Source organism: Nerophis ophidion, linkage group LG14, assembly GCF_033978795.1.
Source record: "Nerophis ophidion isolate RoL-2023_Sa linkage group LG14, RoL_Noph_v1.0, whole genome shotgun sequence".
NCBI classification, from domain to species: Eukaryota; Metazoa; Chordata; class Actinopteri; order Syngnathiformes; family Syngnathidae; genus Nerophis; species Nerophis ophidion.
This window is the reverse complement of record NC_084624.1, coordinates 43,173,231-43,200,079: the sequence shown is the minus strand read 5'-3', so window position 1 is coordinate 43,200,079 and position 26,849 is coordinate 43,173,231. Positions and strand designations below refer to the sequence as shown.

The 26,849-nt window shown below is 43.0% G+C and overlaps 1 protein-coding gene across 3 annotated transcripts in view; it reads right to left on the bottom strand.

The window, feature by feature from the left end:
* The window catches only part of LOC133568706 (contactin-associated protein-like 4), a 284,727-nt gene that overhangs the window by 76,288 nt on the left and 181,590 nt on the right, over positions 1 to 26,849 (bottom strand). For all 3 annotated transcript variants that reach the window (XM_061920807.1, XM_061920808.1, XM_061920809.1), the window contains exons 6-9: positions 9,025 to 9,200; positions 8,813 to 8,944; positions 1,146 to 1,413; positions 35 to 190 (exon numbers count right to left, since the gene is read on the bottom strand). In XM_061920807.1, coding sequence (XP_061776791.1) covers positions 35 to 190; positions 1,146 to 1,413; positions 8,813 to 8,944; positions 9,025 to 9,200 — 732 coding nt within the window. The remainder of the gene's footprint in view (positions 1 to 34; positions 191 to 1,145; positions 1,414 to 8,812; positions 8,945 to 9,024; positions 9,201 to 26,849) is intronic.

Genomic DNA, 26,849 nt, shown 5'->3' with positions numbered 1-26,849 from the left:
GGATGGGTCTCTGACTATCAAGACAAAAACTTACCACCAAAGAACAGATCCTTCTCGATGGCAACAGGAAAGGAGGGGCTGGAATGAGCGACGCCACTTCCGCCTTCGTCTTTGTCCACGCTGATGGTCAGGTGACCTCGTCTGGACCTCAGCTCCACTGAATGCCACTGACCGTCATTGAGAGCAGATCCTAAGGAGCAAACAGGCTGGAGATTGTGTATAGGTATACACATTTGGGTTGGACAGGCGTACTAAATGGACATTTATTTTAAAGATTAGAACAGTTGGAACGGTTGAAAGTCAACCACATTGTCATTTATCATTTTGGGGGTGGGGTACTACTATAGGACTGGTGTGAGGGAGAACAAAAGTCTGCGGGCTATAGAGCGTTTTCCGTTCGGGCTCCAGTACTCTGGAATGCCCTCCCGGTAACAGTTCGAGATGCTACCTCAGTAGAAGCATTTAAGTCTCACCTTAAAACTCATCTGTATACTCTAGCCTTTAAATAGACCTCCTTTTTAGACCAGTTGATCTGCCGCTTCTTTTCTTTCTCCTATGTCCCCCCCTCCCTTGTGGAGGGGGTCCGGTCCGATAACCATGGATGAAGTACTGGCTGTCCAGAGTCGAGACCCAGGATGGACCGCTCGTCGGGACCCAGGATGGACCGCTCGCCTGTATCGGTTGGGGACATCTCTACGCTGCTGATCCGCTTGAGATGGTTTCCTGTGGACGGGACTCTCGCTGCTGTCTTGGAGCCACTATGGATTGAACTTTCACAGTATCATGTTAGACCCGCTCGACATCCATTGCTTTCGGTCCCCTAGAGGGGGGGGGGGTTGCCCACATCTGAGGTCCTCTCCAAGGTTTCTCATAGTCAGCATTGTCACTGGCGTCCCACTGGATGTGAATTCTCCCTGCCCACTGGGTGTGAGTTTTCCTTGCCCTTTTGTGGGTTCTTCCGAGGATGTTGTAGTCGTAATGATTTGTGCAGTCCTTTGAGACATTTGTGATTTGGGGCTATATAAATAAACATTGATTGATTGATTGATTGAACAACCATTAGGGGCCCATTACTTGCCAACAGTATGATTTTTAGCAATTTGTCAGATGCTTCCTTCTCCAAAATGTAAAAAAAAAGTTCTGACCTGCCCTGATCTCCAGCAGCACCCTGCCCGCCTTCTCAACGTGAAGCCTCAGCCGGCCCTCGCTCAGGTACAGCCACAGCGCCCCCGCTTGCCGGGACAGCTCAAAAGTGAGCAGCAGCCCCGCCTCGTTCCACGTCCTGAACTGGAAGTCCACCGTCACCGCCCCAGGCACGGGGCCCGTTGCCCCCGGCAACCGCAGGAAGCTGCGGGGCCCGGGGAACGTCACGGCGACGGAGAGTGGCTCGGTGCAAGCGAAGGTGACATTGCCCTGAGAAAAGGGGGGTCAGCGGGGGGAGAGGGGGGTGATAAGCGTGATTGGCCGAGGTCTAAAGCGACAGGAAAAGATGAATATTAATCAGCTGCTGGGGGGCGTGTCCAAGTGACCACAGGTCGCCGTAATCTCATCAGCGAGTCTCCTTAAAAAAGGACAATGGCATAATGACAGCGGCCAAGCTCGGAATACCATTAGCAAAGTCAGAAAGTCAAATGAAAGAGAGCCGGCGTATATTATGGGAAGCATTTGTTTGGACATGCTGCAGGGATTATCACACTTTGATCATCTCACAGAGGTCTTTGCCGTGCACTTTTAAATGTATTCATGAAGGCTAAGGGCTTGTCACCTTAAAGGCTCCGAAACACATTTTCTTTAACTTTGTGGCTTTAAAGGCCTACTGAAACCCACTACTACCGACCACGCAGTCTGATAGTTTATATATCAATGATAGTAGGTCCCGCCCACACCACATCTCCGGCAAGGGTGTCCAAACTAGGGCCCGTGTCAGGAGTTTAAAGAAATGGAGTTTGATCATCTGACAATCTGAATGCTGCATATTTGTTGCTATCTTGTGGACAATGTGAGTCAATGACCATGTAAGGGGCTTAGAAGTGAATGCTGCACAGCATTTACTTGTATGACCCACTGTAACAACCTTTCCCACTGGTGGCGCACTAAAAATGCAACCAACACAACAAGTCAACACACATAGTCACTGAACTTTGTAGATAATTACACCCATTTAAATCCACCGCAATGCATGATGGGAAACATGCTAAACAAGTTTGGAGTTGAACTTTCACATACTCCTAATATATTAATTATTAATTATACATCCATTATTGTAATATAATATACATGAACACGTATATGTATGTATATGTATGTATGTATACATATATGTATTTATACATATATGTGTGTATATGTGTTTATAAATATATATTTGAATATATATATATACATATGTATGTGTGTGTATATATGTATGTATATATACACATATATGTATATATACCCATATATACATGTGAATATATGTATATATATGTGTGTGTGGGACGGCGTGGCGCAGTGGGAGAGTGGCCGTGCGCAACCCGAGGGTCACTGGTTCAAATCCCACCTAAAACCAACCTCGTCACGTCCGTTGTGTCCTGGGCAAGACACTTCACCCTTGCTCCTGATGGGTGCTGGTTGGCGCCTTGCATGGCAGCTCTCTCCATCAGTGTGTGAATGTGTGTGTGAATGGGTAAATGTGGAAGTAGTGTCAAAGCGCTTTGAGTACCTTGAAGGTAGAAAAGCGCTATACAAGTACAACCCATTTATCATTTATCATTTATGATGAAATATTAACATTGCAACACATGCCAATACGGTATTTTTAGTTTACTAAATTACAATTTTAAATTTCCCGCAGAGTTTCCTGTTGAAAACGTCGCATAATGATGACGCGTGTTTGTGACGTTATTGGTTGGAGGGGACATGTTAGCGCAACACCAGTTGCGGCTAAAAGTCGTCTCTTTTCATCGCGCAATTACACAGTATTCTGGACATCTGTGTTGCTGAATCTTTTGCAATTCGTTCAATTAATAATGGAGGAGTCAAAGTAGAAAGATGGAGGTGGGAAGCTTTAGTCTTTAGCCACACAAACACAGGGTGTTTCCTTGTTTAAAATTCCCGGAGGTGAAGCTTTACTATGGATCAGAGCTGTCAAGCAAACATGGTTCCCGACCACTTTCAACCGGCAGGTTTCGGTGAGAAAATTGTGGTAAAAAGTCGCCTCTTACCGGAGATCTGCAGAGCTTGCGCCCTCCATGCAGCTGCCGTGACTTCCCTCAGAGACTGGCGTCAAGACACCCGTGGACACACCCCTCCGACTATCAGGTACTATTTAACTCACTAAAACACTAGCAACACAATAGAAAGATAACGGATTTCCCAGAATTATCCTAGTAAATGTGTCTAAAAACATTTGAATCCTCGCTCAAATTAATGGGGAAATTGTCGTTTTCTCGTTCCGAATAGCTCTTGCTGGTGGAGGCTCCCATTATAAACAATGTGAGGACGTGAGGAGACCTCACACCGGTGACGTCATCGTCTGCGACTTCCGTTAAAGGCAGGGCTTTTCTATTAGCGACCAAAAGTTGCAAACTTTAACGTCGATGTTCTCTACTAAATCCTTTCAGCAAAAATATGGCAATATTGCGAAATGATCAAGTACGACACATCGAATGGACCTGCTATCCCCGTTTAAATAAGAAAATCTCATTTCAGTAGGCCTTTAAGAGCCTCCATTTGAGTGTTAACCAAGCATATGAACACCTTCACTTCTTTCTCAAGTCTGCACATTTTTTTGTCTGCAGCCTTTCTCAGCGGAAACGCCTCAGCGCCTCTCCTCTCCCTGATGAGACGCCAGCATGAATATAGAAATGTCCAAACGGCCAATACGGAGGCATTATAGTAAGAGTCTATACGCTCCTTCGCCCTTGCCTCATTTATCACAAAGCCGATACAGGAACCGACAAAATCCCGGCGAGGACAAAAGGAATCTATAACGCAAACCGTGTCAATGCCGGCCAACGGGAGGACGGCGCTTCTTCGAATCAACAAACATCAAATCAGACATTAACAAAAACATTTAGGTTCAATGATATTTAGAAAGATATTTAATGGCCTTATACAACATGCCTATCCTGCTAACTTGCTTTTTTTCCTAGCTAGATACCATACCAACTTTATTTATGAAGCCCTTTAAAAACAACCACAGTTGAAGAACAAAGGTCTGTACACCACAAAGAAATACAGGCAAAGGACGGACTAAAAAAAAGAGGTAAAATACACACATATACATACATACATACATACACAAACAAACACACACGCGCACACACACACACACACACACACACACACACACACACACATACATATATATATGTATATATGTATATATATGTGTATATGTTTATATATGTATGTGTGTGTATATGTTTATATATGTATATGTGTGTGTATATATATATATATAAATATATGTATATATATACATATATATGTGGATATATATATATGTGTGTGTGTATATATGTGTATATATATGTGTATATATATATGTATATACAAACACACACACACACATATATATATGTATCTATATATATATGTGTTTGTATATGTATATGTATGTGTATATATACATATATATATATATATATATATATACATATATTTATATTTATATATATACACACACACACACACACACACATATATATGTATCTATATATATATATATGTGTTTGTATATGTATATGTATGTGCATATATACATATATATATCTATATATATATACATATATATGTGTTGATTGGATTATCCAGCGAATAGTGCTCTATACCGTGGTAGAGCGCAATATGTAGGTGTGGGAAAAAAATCACAAGACTACTTCATCTCTACAGAACTGTTTCATGAGGGGTTCCCTCAATCATCAGTTCTGTAGAGATGAAGTAGTCTTGTGATTTTTTCCCACACCTACATATATACATATATATATATTTATATATATACACACACACACACACACACACACACACACACACACACACACACACACACACACACACACACACACACACACACACACACACACACACACACACACACACACACACAAACACACACACTTTGCATCAGTCCATCTTAGATGAGCTCGGGCCCAGCGAAGCCGGCGACGTTCCTGGGTGTTATTGATAAATGGATTTCGCTTTGCATAGTAAAGTTTTAACTTGAATTTACAGATTTAGCGACCAACTGTAGTTACTGACAGTGGTTGTATGAAGTGTTCCTGGGCCCATGTGGTGATATCCTTGACACACTGATGTCGGTTTTGATTCAGGGATCAAAGGTCTGTAATATCATCGCTTACGTGCAGTGTTTTCTCCAGATTCTCTGAACCTTTTGATGATTTTACGGACCGTAGATTGTAAAATCCCTAAATTCCTTGCAAGAGCTCGTTGAGAAATGTTGTTCTAAAACTGTTCGACAATTTTGCTTACAAAGTGGTGACCCTTGCCTCATCATTGTTTGTGAATTACTTAGCATTTCATGGAAGCTGCTTGAATACCCAATCATGGCACCCACCTGTTCCCAATTAGCCTGCACACCTGTCAGATTTTCCAAATAAGTGTTTGATGAGCATTCCTCACCTTTATCAGTATTTATTGCCACCTTTCCCAACTTCTTTGTCACGTGTTGCTGGCATAAAATTCTAAAGTTAAAGATTATTTGCACTTTTTTTTTTTTTATCAGTTTTAACATCAAATATGTTGTCTTTGTAGCATATTCAACTGAATATGAGTTGAAAAGGATTCGCAAATCATTGTATTCCGTTTATATTTACATCCAACACAATTTCCCAACTCATATGGAAACGGGGTTTATATATATATATATATTTATATATGTGTGTGTCTGCCGCAATTAGATGGTGACTTGTCCAGGGTGTACCGCCCCTTCCAGCTACTTCGTGCAGCTGGTATGGGCTCCAGCATCCCCCGCGACCCCGAGAGGGACAAGCGGTAGTAAATGGATGGATGTTGACTCACTGTCATGTGCTTATAGTCAACATTCTATTAGCATGAATGTGCTTTGTTTCCATCCATCCATTTTTTGCCGCTTAATCCCTTTGAGGTCGCGGGCGGCCCCGGTGCCTATCTCAGCTACAATAGGGCGGAAGGCGAGGTACACCCTGGACAAGTCGCCATCTCATCGCAGGGCCAACACAGATAGACAGACAACATTCACACACTAGGGCCAATTTAGTGTTGTCAATCAACCTATCCCCAGGTGCATGTCTTTGGAAGTGGGAGTATTTTCTAATTCTATGATAAAAAACAGCTCCTGTTACTTTCAGTCCTGTTACTTAAATGTGCCTGATTTTCTTAATAACCTTATACAAATAGAAAATAAAGTTTCCTGAAATAGGCTAATACATATTTTGAGAATGTGGTGTAGCTTCGACCAGTTTGTTCCACCTGGAACCCTCCCTCACTGCTCCTGTCTAGCAATTGTAAAGATCCTTCTGCGTGCTCACCTTGATACGATGTTTACATCTTACAGATAGTCGAGTTTGATCATCTTCTCAGCGCTCTTACCGAGGCCGAAACCGACCCCGGCGAGGACACTCCAAGTACCGAAAGAAAACTATTCAATCTCTGCCGTTGTTTGTTAATCAAAGTGTTTTATATCGGATTATTTGTGGAGATCCCATGATACCATGAATTGATTTACGTGGACCCCGACTTAAAAAAGTTGAACATTTTATTCGGGTGTTACCATCCATCCATCCATCCATCCATCCATCATCTTCCGCTTATCCGAGGTCGGGTCGCGGGGGCAGCAGCCTAAGCAGGGAAGCCCAGACTTCCCTATCTCCAGCCACTTCGTCTAGCTCTTCCCGGGGGATCCCGAGGCGTTCCCAGGCCAGCCGGGAGACATAGTCTTCCCAACGTGTCCTGGGTCTTCCCCGTGGCCTCCTACCAGCTGGACGTGCCCTAAACACCTCCCTAGGGAGGCGTTCGGGTGGCATCCTGACCAGATGCCCAAACCACCTCATCTGGCTCCTCTCGATGTGAAGGAGCAGCGGCTTTACGTTGAGCTCCTCCCGGATGACAGAGCTTCTCACCCTATCTCTAAGGGAGAGCCCCGCCACCCGGCGGAGGAAACTCATTTCGGCCGCTTGTACCCGTGATCTTATCCTTTCGGTCATGACCCAAAGCTCATGACCATAGGTGAGGATGGGAACGTAGATCGACCGGTAAATTGAGAGCTTTGCCTTCCGGCTCAGCTCCTTCTTCACCACAACGGATCGATACAACGTCTGCATTACTGAAGACGCCGCACCGATCCGCCTGTCGATCTCACGATCCACTCTTCCCTCACTCGTGAACAAGACTCCTAGGTACTTGAACTCCTCCACTTGGGGCAGGGTCTCCTCCCCAACCCGGAGATGGCACTCCACCCTTTTCCGGGCGAGAACCATGGACTCGGACTTGGAGGTGCTGATTCTCATTCCGGGTGATTCTCATTCTCATTCTGGGTGTTACCATTTAGTGGTCAATTGTACGGAATATGTACTGTACTGTGCAATCTACTAATAAAAGTTTCAATCCATCAATCAATGCTCTTGCTCGCATACATCTAGCATACGTGCTAGCATACGCATGTGTTTGTTGTTTATGGGCTAAATGGCAAAATCTAACAGAACAGATGTGACAATGGAAATACTTAGTCAAACACAGCCCTAGTATTATCAGATTTAGAGATTAAAAAAAGACCAATATCCATCCATCCATCCATCCATTTTCTACCGCTTATTCCCTTTCGGGGTCGCGGGGGGCGCTGGCGCCTATCTCAGCTACAATCGGGCGGAAGGCAGGGTACACCCTGGACAAGTCGCCATCTCATCGCAGGGCCAACACAGATAGACAGACAACATTCACACTCACATTCACACACTAGGGCCAATTTAGTGTTGCCAATCAACCTATCCCCAGGTGCATGTCTTTGGAAGTGGGAGGAAGCCGGAGTACCCGGAGGGAACCCACGCATTCACGGGGAGAACATGCAAACTCCACACAGAAAGATCCCGAGCCTGGATTTGAACCCAATATGTAAGTTTTAATTTGAAAGAGTAACAACACGCAAATGGCACCAATGAAGTTGATTACCTCGCTAATTACCATAAATAATTCTAGAACAAATAGCTATTTATCTATAACAATTCATTTCATTGTCAATATTTTTTTAACTACGCCTTGGACTAGCGTCAGTTAATACTGCAGCTATGTTTACATTTTAAAGCCAGTTACAATGAACGGCTTGCGACAACATGTTAGGAATTAATAGCTAGTGACGCATTAAACAAACTCAATTCCAAAGCTTAATTACCAGCAATGTGTTTGGCTAAAGTAGCCAGCGACAGATAAATGAGCGCCTTTCCATAGCTAGCTGCAGCAACTTCATTACCAATTAGCTGCTATCCTGCTAATTAAGTCATTTAATTACTAAGTTACTTCCCTTCGAAATGTACTTAATGCATTCTCTTATATGTTACACTTTACGTCTTTGAAGTTGTGTTGAATTATTAAGTAGCTGCTTGGAAGCTTGCCATAGTGTGGTCTCCAGACCAACCTCAAACACTTCCATTTAATGAAAAACAATACATAAAAGATTATTCAACGTAAAAAAAAAAAAAAAGTTCCTTTTGTTTACTCTCTAATTAGAAAATGTCCATCTGGGGCCGATAAGACCAAACTTGAAGGTCAACTTCTCATAATTGTCAAAGCGTGTGATACTTGACCTTATTAGGGAATGTGATGCGCATCGACTCACCGTCATCGTCACTTGATGGTCGCTGCGTCTGGCCAGTTCGATCAGGTTCTGGTCGTTGTACTGAAGGTTCTCCAGGCAACCTTCGAACATCCTACTGGGGGGGTCAGGTTTGGGCAACACCCCCACACTCAGCTGCAAGAGATCAGGACAAATAAGTAAAGTTCAACAGTGAGAATAAAGATGACAGATGACGTCGATGCTTCTGCAAGCACCTGCTGGATGTGCCAGTTGTCAAAAGTTGGCGGCAGATCCACCGTCTCTGTGTGCTGGTCCACGGTCAGATTGCACCGAGTGCCGTGACACTCTATGGCCACTAGGTGCCACTGCTGGTCGTCCAGCAGGCTGCCCAGCGAGGCCAGACGACGTGGTCCGGGGAAGGAAGTCCAGGCTGAACAAAAGGATGTTGCATTAGGGTCAAGTCTAAGCAGCAGACGCCTGAACCAGCAGAGGGTGCTGTGGCAAAAAAAAGCCTGCAGTTTTTTTTTTCGTTAATTTAGGCGTGACGTACTAAACGTTAGTGTGTAGTAAAACAAGTGCAAACTTGATAGCACACACTAAGCGGACGATGGCGTGGAACAGCGCAGAGTCCACCACAGTGTATATGTTTCTTTTATTTTGTATTCATAGCTGTATGTAGAAGTGTCTGGTTGTATCCGCTGCTTTAATGTCTTTCATGTCCTTTGATGTTTGATGTTTCCCTCTTACATGTGTACTATGGCTATGAGTTGTTGTTTTATTCCCTTGGCCTCAGTCTGGACCCCCTCTTCAGGGCCCAGGCTTAGATCGATATTTTTTATTTTATTTGATCTTATTTTAATCTTCTATTTTTTTCTCCCATCCCCCCCACTTGTTTACCTGTATCTCATCTTTTTTGTAAGGGGCGCTGGAAGCCGGCAGACCGGTCGGCGATCCTGCTCTGTCTCCCTGAAATGTTTTGTCTGATCTTAAATGGGATTGTGCTGAACATTGAAATTTTCCTGAAGGAATAAATAAAGTACTATCCATCTAATCTAATCTAAGCTAATTTACAAAACTTGTGCAGAGAGGATTGCGTCTCTTTGGTGAGCAGAATAAGGAGCCTAGATAACTAAAATACATGATGATCATCACAACCACATCCATCCGTGCATCCATCTTCTTTGTTTATCCAAAGGCGGGTCGCGAGGGCAACACCCCAAGCAGAGAAGCCCAGATTTCCCTTTCCCCCGTTACTTTCGGGGGGATCCCGAGGCTTTCTCAGGCCAGCTGTGAGACATAGTTTCCCATGGTTTCCTACCGGTCCGACGTGCCCTAAATACCTCACCAGGGAAGCGTTGGGGGGCATTTTGACCAGATGCCTATATGAGTTGTACTCAGTGGCCTAGTGGTTAAATTGTCCGCCCTGAGAAACGGTAGGTTGTGAGTTCAAAGTCATACCAAAGACTATAAAAAAATGGGACCCATTGCCTCCCTGCTTGGCACTCAGCATCAAGGGTTGGAATTGGGGGTTAAATCACCATAAATGATTCCCGGGCGCGGCGCCGCTGCTGCTGCCCACTGCTCCCCTCACTTCCCAGGGGGTGATCAAGGGGATGGGTCAAATGCAGAGGACAAATTTCATCACACCTAGTGTGTGTGTGACCATCATTGGTATTTTAACTTAAACTGAATCGGTGACAAAAGGCAGCCCTGGCTGACTCCAACCCTTACTGGAAACAGGTCCGACTTACTTCCAGCATTGCGGACCAAGCTCTAATACTGATCATACAGTGAGTGGACCACCACAATCGGGCGCTCCGAAACCCCAGACTTTCTGGACACTCTACAGAGGACTTCCCAAGGGACATGGTCAAATCCCTTCTCAAAGTCCACGAAACACATGTAGACTGGTTGGACAAACTCCCATGCACCACCAAGGATCCTGCTGAGAGTGTAGAGTTGGTCCACAGTTCCACAACCAGGACGAAAACCACACTGCTTCCCCTGAATCCGAGGTCAACCTGTCCGGCATAGCCTCATCTCCATATATATATACAAACCCCAAAACCAGTGAAGTTGGCACGTTGTGTAAATCGTAAACAAAAACAAAATACAATGACTTGCAAATCCTTTTCAACCTATATTCAATTGAATAGACTGCAAAGACAAGATACTTAACGTTCGAACTGGAAAATGTTGTTATTTTTTGCAAATATTAGCGCATTTAGAATTTGATGCCTGAAACATGCTTCAAAAAAGCTGGCACAAGTGGCAAAAAAGACTGAGAAAGTTGAGGAATGCTCATCAAACTCTTATTTGGAACATCCCACAGGTGAACAAGCTAATTGGGAACAGGTGGGTGCCATGGTTGGGTATAAAAGCAGCTTGTATGAAATGCTCAATCAATCACAAAAAAGGATGGGCCGAACGTCACCACATTTTGAACAAATGCGTGAGCAAATTGTCGAACAGTTTAAGAACAACATTGTTTGACGAGCTATTGCTGGGAATTTAGGGATTTCACTATCTATATCTATGGTCTGGAATATCTTCAAACGGTTCACAGAATCCTAGAGAAATCACTGTAAGTAAGCGATGATATTACGGACCTTCAATCCCTCAGGTGGTACTGCATCAAAAAGCGACATCAGTGTGTAAAGGATATCACCACATGGGCTCAGGAACACTTCAGAAAAACACCGTCAGTAACTACAGTTCAGCACTACATCTGTAAGTGCAAGTTAAAACTACACTATGCAAAGCGAAAGCCATTTATCAACAACACCCAGAAACGCTGGGCCCGGGCTCATCTCAGATGGACTGATGCAGAGTGGAAAAGTGTTCTGTGGTCTGACGAGTCCACATTTCAAATTATTTTTGGAAACTGTAGATGTCGTGTCCTCCGGATTGTTCTAGGCGCAAAGTTCAAAAGCCAGAATCTGTGATGGTATGAGGGTGTATTAGTGCCCAAGGCATTAGTAACTTACACATCTGTGAAGGCACCATTAATGCTGAAAGCTGCATACAGGTTTTGGAGCAACACATGTTGCCATCCAAGCAATGTTATTATGGACGCCCCTTCTTATTTCAACAAGACAATGCCTAGCCATGTGTTGCTTCATAGTAAAAGAGTATGTCATAATGTGGCGCATTATGAAGCCTAAAATACCACAATGGAGACCCCAGACTGTTGAACAACTTAAGCTGTACATTAGGCAATAATGAGAAAGAATTCCACCAAATTGGTCTCCTCAGTTCCCCACTGTTTATGAGTGTTGTTAAAAGGAAAGGCCATGTAACACAGTGGTAAAAATGCCCCTGTGCCAACTTTTTTGCAATGTGTTGATGCCATTAAATTCTAAGTTGATGATTATTTTCGTGGTTAAGAGGGGAGGAGTATATTTACAGCTGTTGTGTGCGCAATTGTGCACTGCACTCTCTAAAAGCCGTAGATGTTATTGTCACATATGCATGATTGATTGATTGAAACTTTTATTAGTAGATTGCACAGTACAGTACATATTCTGTACAATTGACCACTAAATGGTAACACCCGAATAAGTTTTTCAACTTGTTTAAGTCGGGGTCCACGTTAATCAATTCATGGTACAAATCAATCAATCAATCAATGTTTACTTATATAGCCCTAAATCACTAATGTCTCTATACTATCAGCATAATACAGTCATCACACAAGTTAATCATCATAGTCACACATTTTGAACAAATGCGTGAGCAAATTGTCGAACAGTTTAAGAACAACATTGTTTGACGAGCTATTGCTAGGAATTTAGGGATTTCACTATCTATATCTATGGTCTGGAATATCTTCAAACGGTTCACAGAATCCTGGAGAAATCACTGTAAGTAAGCGATGATATTACGGACCTTCAATCCCTCAGGTGGTACTACATTGAATTATTTACATTATTTACCATTCGGGGGGTGGGATGATATCAGAACTTCAGTCATCAACAATTGCATCAACAGAGAAATGGACATTGAAACAGTGTAGGTCTTACTTAGTAGGATATGTACAGCGAGCAGAGAACATAGTGAGTTCGGATAGCATAAGAACAAGTATATACATTAGAAATACATTCGATTATTTACATTAGGTTATTTACAATCCGGGGAGATGGGATGTGAATGGAGGAGGGTATTAGTAAAGGGTTGAAGTTGCTGGAGGTGTTGTGGTGATGTACAGTAGATGGCAGTTTTGTCCTGTTTAAGAGTGTCACAACATTGCTGTTTATGGTAGACGAAAACGTGACTGCTGTTGTTGTGTGTTGTTACCGCGCTGGGAGGACGTTAATGAAACTGCCTAACAATAAACCCACATAAGAACCCAAGATCTCGCCCTCGATCATTCTACATTTATAACGTCATTGGGCAGACGCGCTGTTTATGTGGGAAAGCGGACGTGAAAACAGGCTGTCCTCACTCTGGTCCGCATGGAGCTGGAGGGGGCGTGGCCTTCAGCTCCGCCTGAATTTCGGGAGATTTTCGGGAGAAAATTTGTCCCGGGAGGTTTTAGGGAGAGGCGCTGAATTTCGGGAGTCTCCCGGAAAATCCGGGAGGTTTGGCAAGTATGGTCCTATATCACCTTTTAAATGATTTACAATCTGAAAATATTTTAGTTGGCTGCATATTTTGAACTTGTTACCTTTGCTGAGTGTTCATGGCTCATGTGTGGCATCATATTCAGATTCATTGTGGGTCAGTGGGAAACGTAGAGTGAAATGTTATAGAATATGCTTGAAAAAACAACACAAGACAAAAAATCTGCGATGTGGCGTAATTGTAATATTTGTTGACATTGCATTGTAGTACAGGATAATAAAAAGTGTGGGAGCGTAAGCCTTCCCTTAAGGACCAAAACAGCTCATCTACCACATGTTGTGCATTACCAACAGTACTGTTGTTAGAGGAAGGGAAAACAAAGCAAAAAAAAGATGCTGGTGTTCTCTCATTTGTCCTCATAAAACGTCTTTGGATCAAAAATAAAGTTTGGAAATGGTCCCCCTCGGTAACTCGTCCAACAAAAGTTTCTCTATTATGATGACAATGTTCTCCCACTAGGAGGTTGAAATCAGGGTTGACTTGTCTCATCATCATGTGGGAAACATCTTCACACTAGAACTTGGAAGATCTGAAGCCAAATCTGCGTATCTGCCATCACGCCAAATTCGAACGAGTGCAGATGAAACTTCGTAAATGATAGATGAGCGTCGGCGGGTCCAAATTAGCGGCTGCGATTCCCCCAGGCAAGGAGCGCTGAGCTCTGCGGGGAAAAGGAACTGTTGCAAGAACCGAATGCAGTCATTAAAAATGTATCAGGTGGTCTGGAGGGAAACGGAGGAGGAGGAAGATGATGGACGAATGTAGCCTCTAAAAACATTTTCATCAACAAAGAGTGTATACACACACACACACACACACACACACATTATTGTGTTTGTTACCTTCTCAAGACCTCCGAAAAATGCCTCTCTTTAGGACCACCATTTTTAGCTATATAAATATTTTTTATTTACAACCTCCATCCATATACTTCCGCTTATCCGAGGTTGGGTCGCGGGGACAGCAGCCTAAGCAGGGAAGCCCAGACTTCCCTCTCCCCAGCCACTTCGTCCAGCTCCTCCCGGGGGATCCCGAGGCGTTCCCAGGCCAGCCGGGAGACATAGTCTTCCCAATGTGTCCTGGGTCTTCCCCGTGGCCTCCTACTGGTTGGACCTGCCCAAAACACCTCCCTAGGGAGGCGTTCGGGTGGCATCCTGACCAGATGCCCAAACCACCTCATCTGGCTTCTCTCGATGTGGAGGAGCAGCGACTTTCCTTTGAGCTCACCCCGAATGACATAGCTTCTCACCCTATCTCTAAGGGAGAGCCCCGCCACACGGCGGAGGAAACTCATTTCGGCCACTTGTACTCGTGATCTTGTCCTTTCTGTCATAACCCAAAGCTCATGACCATAGGTGAGGATGGGAACGTAGATCGACCGGTAAAGTGAGCGCTTTGCCTTCCGGCTCAGCTCCTTCTTTACCACAACGGATCGATACAGCTTCCACATTACTGAATACGCCGACCGATCCACCTGTCGATCTCACGAACCACTCTTCCCTCACTCATGAACAAGACTCCGAGGTACTTAAACTCCTTCACTTGGGGGAAGATCTCTCCCCCAACCTGGAGATTGTACTCCACCCTTTTCCGGGCCAGAACCATGGACTCGGACTTGGAGGTGCTGATTCTCATCCCGGTCGCTTCACACTCGACTGCGAACCGATCCAGTGAGAGCTGAAGGTCTTTGCCAGATGAAGCCATCAGGACCACATCATCTGCAAAAAGCAGGGATCTAATCCTGTAGCCACCAAACCAGATACCCTCAACGCCTTGACTGCGCCTAGAAATTCTGTCCATAAAAGTTATGAACAGAATTGGTGCCAAAGGGCAGCCTTGGCGGAGTCCAAACCTCATTGGAAACAGGTCCGACTTGCTGCCGGCGATGCGGACCAAGCTCTGAGACTGATCATACAGGGAGTGGACCGCCACAATCAGACAGTCCGTTACCTCATACTCTCTGAGCACTCCCCACAAGACTTCCCGGGTACACTTTCTCCAAGTCCACAAAGCACATGTAGACTGGTTGGGCAAACTTCCATGCACCCTCAAGAACCCTGCCGAGAGTATAGAGTTGGTCCAGAGTTCCACGACCAGGACGAAAACCACATTGTTCCTCCTGAATCCGAGGTTCAACTATCCGGCGTAGCCTCCTCTCCAGTACACCTGAATAGACCTTACCGGGAAGGCTGAGGAGTGTGATCCCATGATAGTTGGAACACACCCTCCGGTTCCCCTTCTTAAAGAGAGGAACCACAACCCCGGTCTGCCAATCCAGAGGTACCATCCCGATGTCCACGCAATGTTGCAGAATATTTACAACATTTAATAATATATACATACTGTGCAAATATAAAACAACTTGTGAAAAATGAGTTGGAATTTCACAGGAAAAACGTAGAATTTTGGCAGTATTATTATAAAAGTCGAAATTATACTCAAACAACAATACAAGGACGTAAGGAGAAGTACAAAGCAGTTGCGTCTGCCAGTCATACTTGCCAACCCTCCTGGGAGACTCTCAAATTTCAGTGCCCCTCCCGAAAATCTCCCGGGGCTAACATTCTCCCGAATTTTTCCCGATTTCCACCCAGACAACAATATCGGGGGCGTGCCTTAAAGGCACTGCCTTTGCGTGCCAGCCCAATCACAAAATGTCCACGGCATTTAACACACAAGTGAATGCAATTCATACTTGGTCAACGACCATACAGGTCACACTGAGGGTGGTCGTATAAAAAATTTGAACAACGTTACAAATATGCGCCACACTGTGAACCCACACCAAACAAGAATGACAAACATATTTTGGGAGAACATCCACACCGTAACACAACATAAACACAACAGAAAAAATACCCAGAACCCCTTGCAGCACTGACTCTTCTGCGATGCTACAATATACACCCCCCGCTACCACCTACCCCACCCACCTTAACATCGCCACCCTTCACTTTGTGACTTCGATAATAAATATGGCAGTGACATGTTGGCATTTTTTTTCCATAACTTCAGTTGATTTATTTTGGAAAACCTTGTTACATTGTTTAATGCATCCAGCGGGGCATCACAACAAAATTAGGCATAATAATGTGTTATTTCCACGACTGTATATCTCTGTATCGGTTGATATCGGAATCGGTGATTAAGAGTTGACCAATATCGGAATATCGGATATCAGCGAAAAACATCTCTAATTTTTAATCTGTCATGATCCGTAGTCTGGATCATGTTTAGTTTAGTTATTTTCTGTTAGTTTGGACTCCCTTTGTTGTTTGTGTACCTTTTTGTGAGTCAGTTTGGTCACCATGGCAATATATTAATTTCACCTGCTGAGGGTTCCAGACGCACACCTGTTTTTGTTAATTACTTCCTTATTTAAGCCTGCCTTGTCCCGTCAGTCGGGCTTGGTCCCTTGTTTGCGGTATGCAACTGTTTCGTTGGTAATTCTAGATTTCTTGTTACCTGATCCTGTGCTAGTGTTAGCATTAGCTTCTGTGCTTTCGCCACGCGTTTCTTTTCGTCTGTTTTTGTACCAGTGTTTTGTTATTAAATCATTCTTACCTTTTAGTTGTTGTCCGGAGTGTCTATGTTTGCGTTGGAGGAACGATCCCGCATTAAAATGCGACCCCCCACGTGACATAATCTAGAATTAACTTTTACCATTTCAGAGTCGATGCGGCAATAGCTGTGTAAGCAAGTTATCTCTCTATGATCAAGTACTTCCTTGACGTTAGCGCTTATAATAACAATATTGTTACTAATTGGTAAATATGGAGGTCACAAGATGAACATGCAGTATTGTTGGCAGTTTTTGTATGTTTTTTACAGGGCTTTATTGGCGCAAAATGTATTACTCCCATTAGCTTTACTTTTAGCCACCTCATACTTGCCATATATTACAATAGAATGCATACAAAAAGAAAAACATGCATGTTTTGGTCTTTCATATGGATTGTGAATGATAGGCAAAATTATACCCAAAAACGCATTACCCCTTTAAAGACATGAGCAAGATGCCCAGAAGAAGTGAAGTGAAGTTAATTATATTTATATAGCGCTTTTCTCTAGTGACTCAAAGCGCTTTACATAGTGAAACCCAATATCTAAGTTACATTTAAACCAGTGTGGGTGGCACTGGGAGCAGGTGGGTAAAGGGTCTTGCCCAAGGACACAACGGCAGTGACTAGGATGGCAGAAGTGGGGATTGAACCTGCAACCCTCAAGTTGCTGGCACGGCCGCTCTACCAACCGAGCTATACCGCCAAAGTTGCCAAAATTAAAAGGTACAAACCCCGTTTCCATATGAGTTAGGAAATTGTGTTAGAGGGAAAACAAAGATTTGCAAATCATTTTCAACCCGTATTCAGTTGAATATGCAACAAAGACAACATTTTGATGTTCAAACTGATAAACTTTTTTTTTTTTTGCAAATAATCATTAACTTTAAAATTTGATGCCAGCAACACGTGACAAGGAAGTTGGGAAAGGTGGCAACAAATACTGATAAAGTTGAGGAATTCTCATCAAACACTTATTTGGAACATCCCACAGGTGTGCAGGCTAATTGGGAACAGGTGGGTGCCATGATAAAATCAGCTTCCGTAAAAGCAAGGATTGGGAAACGGTCACCACTTTGTGAACAAATGCGTGAGCAAATTGTTGAACAGATTTAGAACAACATTTCTCAACGGGCTATTGCAAGGAATTTAGGGATTTCACCATCTATGGTCCGTAATAACATCAAAAGGTTCAGAGAATCTGGAGAAATCACCGCACGTAAGCGATGATAAAACAGACCTTCGTTCCCTCAGGCGGTACTGCATCAAAGAGCGACATCAGTGTGTAAAGGATATCACCACATGGGCTCAGGAACACTTCAGAAAACCACTGTCAGTAACTACGGTTTGTCGCTACATCTTTAAGTGCAAGTTAAAACTGTAATATGCAAAGCCAAAGCCATTTATGAACGATACCCAGAAAAGCCGCCCGCTTCGCTAGGCCCGAGCTTAGCTAAGATGGACTGATGCAAAGTGGAAAAGTGTTCTGTGGTCTGACGAGTCCACATTTCAAATTGTTTTTTGTAAACGCTGAACGTCGTGTCCTCCGGACCAAAGAGGAAAAGAACCATCAAAACTGTTCTAGGTGTAAAGTTGAAAAGCCAGCATCTGTGATGGTATGGGGGTGTACTAGTGGCCAAGGCCTGGGTAACTTACACATCTGTGAAGGCATCATTAATGCTGAAAGGTACATACAGCTTTTGGAGCAACATATGTTGTCATCCAAGCAACATTATCATGGACGCCCTTGCTTATTTCAGCAAGACAAAGCCAAGTGACTTGTTACAACAGCGTGGCTTCATAGTAAACGAGTACGGGTACTAGACTGGCTTGCCTGAAGTCCAGACCTGTCTCCCATTGAGAAAGTGTGGCGCGTTATGAAGCCTAAAATACCACAACAGAGACCCCGGACTGTTAAACAACATAAGCTGTACATAAAACAAGAATGGGAAAGAATTCCACCTGAAAAGCTTAAAAAATGTCTCTCCTCAGTTTCCAAAGGTTTATTGAGTGTTGTTAAAAGAAAAGGTGATGTAACACAGTAGTGAACATGCCTTTTCCCAACTACTTTGGCACATGTTGCAGCCATGAAATTCTAAGTTAATTATTATTTGCAAAAAAAAAAAAAAGTTTAAGAGTTTGAACATCAAATAACCTGTCTTTGTAGTGCATTCAATTGAGAAAGGTTGAAAAGGATTGGCAAATCATTGTATTCCGTTTATATTTACATCTAACACAATTTCCCAACTCATATGGAAACGGGGTTTGCACTTTTTGCATTCCTCTATCCTGTCCGTCACATTTCCTTTCTGCTGTAGTCTGCCTCTTTTTTTGGGCCCAGTGGTCACTCAGACCTTCCCTCCAAGGGTAAATGTGTTATACTGGTATAGCGCTTTTCTACCTCCAAAGTACCCAAAGCGCTTTGACACTATTTCCACATTCACCCATCCATTCACACACTGATGGCGGGAGTTTCATTGTGAGGCCCTAACCACGACTCATCAGGAGCAAGGGTGAAGTGTCTTGCTCAAGGACACGATGGACTTGACTTGGTTGGTAGGTAGGTAGGTAGGCAGGTAGGTAGGTAGGTAGGTAGGAAGGTCTTTATTGTCATTGCAACAAGTACAACAAAACTTTGTTTTCACCACAAACCTGTTCAAGATTAGACAAACAAACAGTGTGCAGGGTTACAGAACAAGAACGCTTATGGGTCGCCATAAGGCGCCCCATAAAAGATGGGGAAAAAGGTAAACGCTGGGGAAGGATGAGTAAAAAAATACAATCCAGACTGGGCTCCAGTTCGGAGTGAGAAAAAAACCTCCATAGCAAAGCACATATACATATTACAACATACATCTTGAGATATCTAGCAACCGAGGGAAGGTAGTTCAAGGTCATTGTGGTAGGCCGCAGCTCTCAGGCGCTGACCCCGATTCATCACCCCTACGGGATTGCGTCGAGGGCGTTGGATTGGGGGACAGGAGGGTGTATGTGTGGCGTATATTTTTTTGTGGATGAGTGTGTGTGTGTGTGTGTGTGTGTGTGTATAAGCCCGTAGTGTGTCTCTGTTCCGCGGCCTTGATGTATTTGCCGTCGCTAGTCCAAAGTTCACAACAACAGGTGTGTGTACATGAGAGACAAAAAAGGGAGTTTGTTGTGTCTTCGCTTGCAGTGATCTTCGGGAGGGTCTCAAAGCCAGGGAAACAATCAACGTTAAAAAGATTTGTATGCGAGTGAAAATAAAATTTGCTTTTCACTCTAAATTGTCTATGAAGGTGGGGATCGAACCAGGAACCCTCAGGTTGCTGGCACTGCCACTCTCCCAACCGTGCCACGCCGTCCCCTATGTTCTTCTTGTTTCGCTCATATTCGTTACTGCAGTTATTCTTCTTGGTCGCTCCAATTTGGCAATGTTGCACAACGAAATTAAGTAAATCTGTTTCGTAAATGTAATTTCTAAGCTTGTTTTCCTTTCCCTGGGAAAAAAAAACGAGGATGAACACGGAGTGGTTTGACTAAAAGTAAGAGGGCACAAGAAAGCGTACCCGAGACACTCAAATATGCATTGAAAAAAAGTCCGTAAGATGATTTCCACAACAACAACAGCCACAATGCAACTTGAAGTACTGCCTTAGACGAGTGGAAAAACATAAATTTTCGGCAAAAAAGGGAGAAGATAAAAAGACACAAAGGGTGTTATTGCACATTATGAAATATCAAATATTACTCCCCCAGGTTTCACTTCACAGTGCATGAATTTAATGACGAAAGTATCACACGCGGTTGAAATTAAACAATAAATCAAAGGTTAACATCTGCACGCAGGTCAGCTTTGTGCGGGAATAATTGGAGCACATCTTTGCATAACATAGGAAGGATATTAAATCCATTATTTTTGCACGCACCAGGCAGAAATAATGCGGTAAATAAACACGTTTCATTAGGTACGCCAGCACGGTCTAATCAGATGCAACACATCAGAAGGGTGACTTCAGAATGAGTTCTCAGTGTGATGTACTGCAGTCGTACTTCAATCTGCTTTACTGAGAGCTTTTTTCATTTTCTCTCAGTCTCTATTTGTGCGCCAACATTAATAACTATTATTCCAATAAAATAGATGAATTACAAATGTATTTGTGCCCAGATTCTGTTTTTTTAAAGTTCAGGATTCCCTTAGTTCTGTTTCAGCACCCTTGTGTTTGTGTTCCTGGTTGCCATGGGTGCTGATTAGGTTCACCTGCCTCTGGTTAGTGGTCGGGACGCTCACCTGCTCCCGGGCACTTATCCTTTTTAGACCAGTTGATCTGCCGCTTCTTTTCTTTCTCCTATGTCCCCCCCTCCCTTGTGGAGGGGGTCCGGTCCGATGACCATGGATGAAGTACTGACTGTCCAGAGTCGAGACCCAGGATGGACCGCTCCTCGGGACCCAGGATGGACCGCTCGCCTGTATCGGTTGGGGACATCTCTACGCTGCTGATCCGCTTGAGATGGTTTCCTGTGGACGGGACTCTCGCTGCTGTCTTGGAGCCACTATGGATTGAACTTTCACAGTATCATGTTAGACCCGCTCGACATCCATTGCTTTCGGTCCCCTAGAGGGGGGGGGTTGCCCACATCTGAGGTCCTCTCCAAGGTTTCTCATAGTCAGCATTGTCACTGGCGTCCCACTGGATGTGAATTCTCCCTGCCCACTGGGTGTGAGTTTTCCTTGCCCTTTTGTGGGTTCTTCCGAGGATGTTGTAGTCGTAATGATTTGTGCAGTCCTTTGAGACATTTGTGATTTGGGGCTACATAAATAAACATTGATTGATTGATTGATTGATCAGAAAGCTATTTATTCCTGCCTCTCGCCACACTCTGTCAGGCAGTTTTGTTTGCGACACGCAAACACGCTTTGTTCTTGTTTTGGCTATCCTTTTTGTTAAGCGTTGTCCTAGCTTCCTATGCCATGCGCACTTCTTTGTAATTTTGGCTGATTTTATTTGGAATAAATCATTCTTCCTACCTGCCCGCTGCTTTCGGCGTCCATTTGTATTTTGGGGAAACGTCCTGCGCACCAACATATGACGCAGACGTAACTGTCACACCGCGCTGAGGGATGTCTTGTCTTGGTTTCTTCAGTCTTGTGCATTGCATGTTTTAGTTTAAAAAGTAGCTCTCGTTTCAGGTCACTTGCCCTTCCTTTTGTGTCATCAGTCTGAAGTCATCCCTGCTCCCGGATTGTTTCCACCAGTTCCCCATTACCCTCATGTGTCTTATAAGCCCACGCCTCCCTTTATTCTGTGCCAGATTGTTTCGTTTATTCGTGCCTCTCCAGCAGTCTGTCCATGCCTTGCCTCGTCTCGTGTTTGAATACCTTGATCCTGAATTCCTTCGTTGATATGTTGAGTTTTCTTTAGTTTTGCAGCCAAAGTGGTGAGTTTTCAGTTTTTCTTACAGTTCTTCCTTTTCCTCAATTTTTTGAGTGACATTTTTTTAACCTTTATTGGATTAGAGACAATGTAGAATTTTCATAGCCAATGGTTCTTCATCCTGTTGGAGCGTTTATTGTTTACAATTAATTTCATAGAATATACGGACACCAAGTAAAGTTCGTTATTTTTTTTGTGTTTTCCTCCTTTCGGAGTGATTTTCGGTTGTTCCTTTTTTTTTGGACTAGTTGAGTTATAGCCTATATTGAATTGCCCTGACTCCGGAGGTAAAAGGAAACTTTAAAAAAAAAAAAAAAGCCTGCCGAATTAATCCCTACTCTGCATCTGAGTCCTATCTTTGGACCAAGCCTGACAGAAGCTGTATTAATCAAAATAACCTACAAACCCCGTTTCCATAGGAGTTGGGAAATTGTGTTAGATGTAAATATAAACGGAATACAATGATTTGCAAATCATTTTCAACCCATATTCAGTTGAATATGCTACAAAGACAACATATTTAATGTTTAAACTGATAAACATTTTTTTTTTTTTTGCAAATAATCATTAACTTTAGAATTTGATGCCAAGAACACGTGACAAAGAAGTTTGGAAAGGTGGCAATAAATACTGATAAAGTTGAGAAATTCTCATCAAAAACTTATTTGGAACATCCCACAAGTGTGCAGGCTAATTGGGAACAGGTGGGTGCCATGATTGGGTATAAAAACAGCTTACCAAAAATGCTCAGTCTTTCACAAGAAAGGATGGGGCGAGGTACACCCCTTTGTCCACAACTGCGTGAGCTAATAGTCAAACAGTTTCTCAAAATGCAATTGCAAGAAATTTAGGGATTTCAACATCTACGGTTCTTTAACATCATCAAAATGCTAAGAGAATCTGGAGAAATCACTCCACTTAAGCAGCATGGCCGGAAACCAACATTGAATGACCGTGACCTTCGATCCCTCAGACGGCACTGTATCAAAAGCCGACATCAATCTCTAAAGGATATCACCACATGGGCTCAGGAACACTTCAGAAAACCACTGTCACTAAATACAGTTCATCGTTACATCTGTAAGAGCAAGTTAAAGTTCTAATATGCAAAGCGAAAGCCATTTATCAACAACATCCATAAACGGCGCCGGCTTCTCTGGGCTTGAGATCATCTCAGATGGACTGATGCAAAGTGGAAAAGTGTTCCGTGGTCTGACGAGTCCACATTTCAAAATTGTTTTTGGAAATATTCGACATGGTGTCATCCAGACCAAAGGGCAAGCGAACCATCCAGACTGTTATTGACGCAAAGTTCAAAATCCAGCATCTGTAATGGTATGGGGGCGCATTAGTGCCCAAGGCATGGGCAACTTACATATCTGTGCAGGCACCATTAATGCTGAAAGGTAAATACAGCTTTTGGAACAACATATCTTGCCATTTAAGTGTTGTCTTTTTCATGGACACCCCTGCTTATTTCAGCAAGACAATGCCAAGCCACATTCAGCACGTGTTACAACAGCATGGCTTCGTAAAAAAAAAAGACTGCGGGTACTTTCCTGGCCCGCCTGCAGTCCAGACCTGTCTCCAATCAAAAATGTGTGGCGCATTATGAAGCGTAAAATAAGACCACAGGACCCCGGACTGTTGAACAACTGAAGCTCTACATAAAACATGAATGGAAAAGAATTCCACTTTTAAAGCTTCAACAATTAGTTTCCTCAGTTCCCAAACATTTATTGAGTGTTGTTAAAAGAAAAGGTGATGTAACACAGTGGTGAACATGCCCTTTCCCAACTACTGTGGCACGTGATGCAGCCATGAAATTATAAGTTAGTTATTATTTGCAAAAAAATATATAAAGTTTATGAGTTTGAACATCAAATATGTTGTCTTTGTAGTGTATTCAATTGAATATGGGTTGAAAAGGATTTGCAAATAATTGTATTCCGTTTATATTTACATCTAACACAATTTCCCAACTCATATGGAAACAGGGTTTGTAACTGATATCCGTCAGAAAACATGCTATGGAAGCGCTATAAACTACAACATTGCTGATGGGGTCAAGACAGAGTCGAAGGTGAGACCGCCCACAAAACAGCACATCCGTAGAAGAGGTCAGAAAAGCGGTTTGAAGATGGTCTGTAAAATATAATCTATGCAACATTTTGACCAAAGAACCACCATGACATGTTGCGTAGACCACAATGAAGTAGTCAGACTTGTCACTGACAGTTTGGTTATGTTTGGGTTTTCCCCTGTGTTTGTGTTCTATTTCCTGTCAGCGCTCTTATTTTGGTTCCGGTTCCTGCACGTCTCCCTGAGCGCTCGTTTCCCTCACCTGTACCTGATTGGCAGCCGAGCACACCTGGTGGCAATTGCCAATCAGGCTACTATTTATACCTTCCTCGCCCTCCAGTCAGGGCTGGAGGATTGTATGCTGTAGACCAGGGGTCACCAACCTTTTTGAAACCAAGAGCTACTTCTTGGGTACTGATTAATGCGAAGGGCTACCAGTTTGATACACACTTAAATAAATTGCCAGAAATAGCCAATTTGCTAAATTTACCTTTAATAAATCTCTCTCTTTCTCTCTCTCTCTCTATATATATATATAATGGGTGTTTCTGTCTGTCATTCCGTTTACATTTTTTTTCCTTTTATGGAACGTTTTTTGTAGAGAATAAATGATGAAAATAACACATAATTGAACGGTTTAAAAGAGGAGAAAACAGGAAAAATGTTATATTAAATTTTGAAAAATAGTTTATCTTCAATTTCGACTCTTTAAAATTCAAAATTCAACCAAAAAAAAGAGAAAAACTGGCTAATTTTAATCTTTTTGAAAAAAATTTAAAAATAATTTATGGTACATCATTAGTAATTTTTCCTGATTAAGATTAATTTTAGAATTTTGATGACATGTTTTAAATAGGTTAAAATCCAATCTGCACCTTGTTAGAATATATAACAAATTGGACCAAGCTATATTTCTAACAAAGACAAATTATTATTACTTCTAGATTTTCCAGAACAAACATTTTAAAAGAAATTTTAAGTTTTCCGTTCGGGCTCCAGTACTCTGGAATGCCCTCCCGGTAACAGTTCGAGATGCTACCTCAGTAGAAGCATTTAAGTCTCACCTTAAAACTCATCTGTATACTCTAGCCTTTAAATAGACCTTTTTAGACTAGTTGATCTGCCGCTTCTTTTCTTTCTCCTATGTCCCCCCCCTCCCTTGCTGGAGGGGGTCCGGTCCGATGACCATGGATGAAGTACTGGCTGTCCAGAGTCGAGACCCAGGATGGACCGCTCGCCTGTATCGGTTGGGGACATCTCTACGCTGCTGATCCGCCTCCGCTTGAGATGGTCTCCTGTGGACAGGACTCTCGCTGCTGTCTTGGATCCGCTTGAACTGAACTCTCGCGGCTGTGTTGGAGCCACTATGGATTGAACTTTCACAGTATCATGTTAGACCCGCTCGACATCCATTGCTTTCGGTCCCCTAGAGGGGGGGGGTTGCCCACATCTGAGGTCCTCTCCAAGGTTTCTCATAGTCAGCATTGTCACTGGCGTCTCACTGGATGTGAATTCTCCCTGCCCACTGGGTGTGAGTTTTCCTTGCCCTTTTGTGGGTTCTTCCGAGGATGTTGTAGTCGTAATGATTTGTGCAGTCCTTTGAGACATTTGTGATTTGGGGCTATATAAATAAACATTGATTGATTGATTGAAAAGACTTTGAAATAAGATTTAAATTTGATTCTACAGATTTTCTAGATTTGCCGGAATATTTTTTTTGAATTTTAATCATAATAAGTTTGAAGAAATATTTCACAAATATTCTTCGTCGAAAAAACAGAAACTAAAATGAAGAATTAAATTAAAATTTTTGTATTATTCTTTACAATAAAAAAAAAAATTACTTGAACATTGGTATGAATTGTCAGGAAAGAAGAGGAAGGAATTTAAAAGGTAAAAAGGTATATGTGTTTAAAAATCCTAAAATCATTTTTAAGGTTGTATTTTTTCTCTAAAATTGTCTTTCTGAAAGATATAAGAAGCAAAGTAAAAAAATAAATGAATTTATTTAAAAAAGTGAAGGCCAAGTCTTTCAATCAATCAATCAATCAATGTTTACTTATATAGCCCTAAATCACTAGTGTCTCAAAGGGCTGCACAAACCACCACGACATCCTCGGTAGGCCCACATAAGGGCAAGGAAAATTCACACCCAGTGGGACATCGGTGACAATGATGACTATGAGAACCTTAGAGAGGAGGAAAGCAATGGATGTCGAGCGGGTCTAACATGATACTGTGAAAGTTCAATCCACAATGGATCCAACACAGTCGCGAGAGTCCAGTCCAGAGCAGATCCAACACAGCAGCGAGAGTCCCGTTCACAGCGGAGCCAGCAGGAAACCATCCCAAGCGGAGGCGGATCAGCAGCGCAGAGATGTCCCCAGCCGATACACAGGCAAG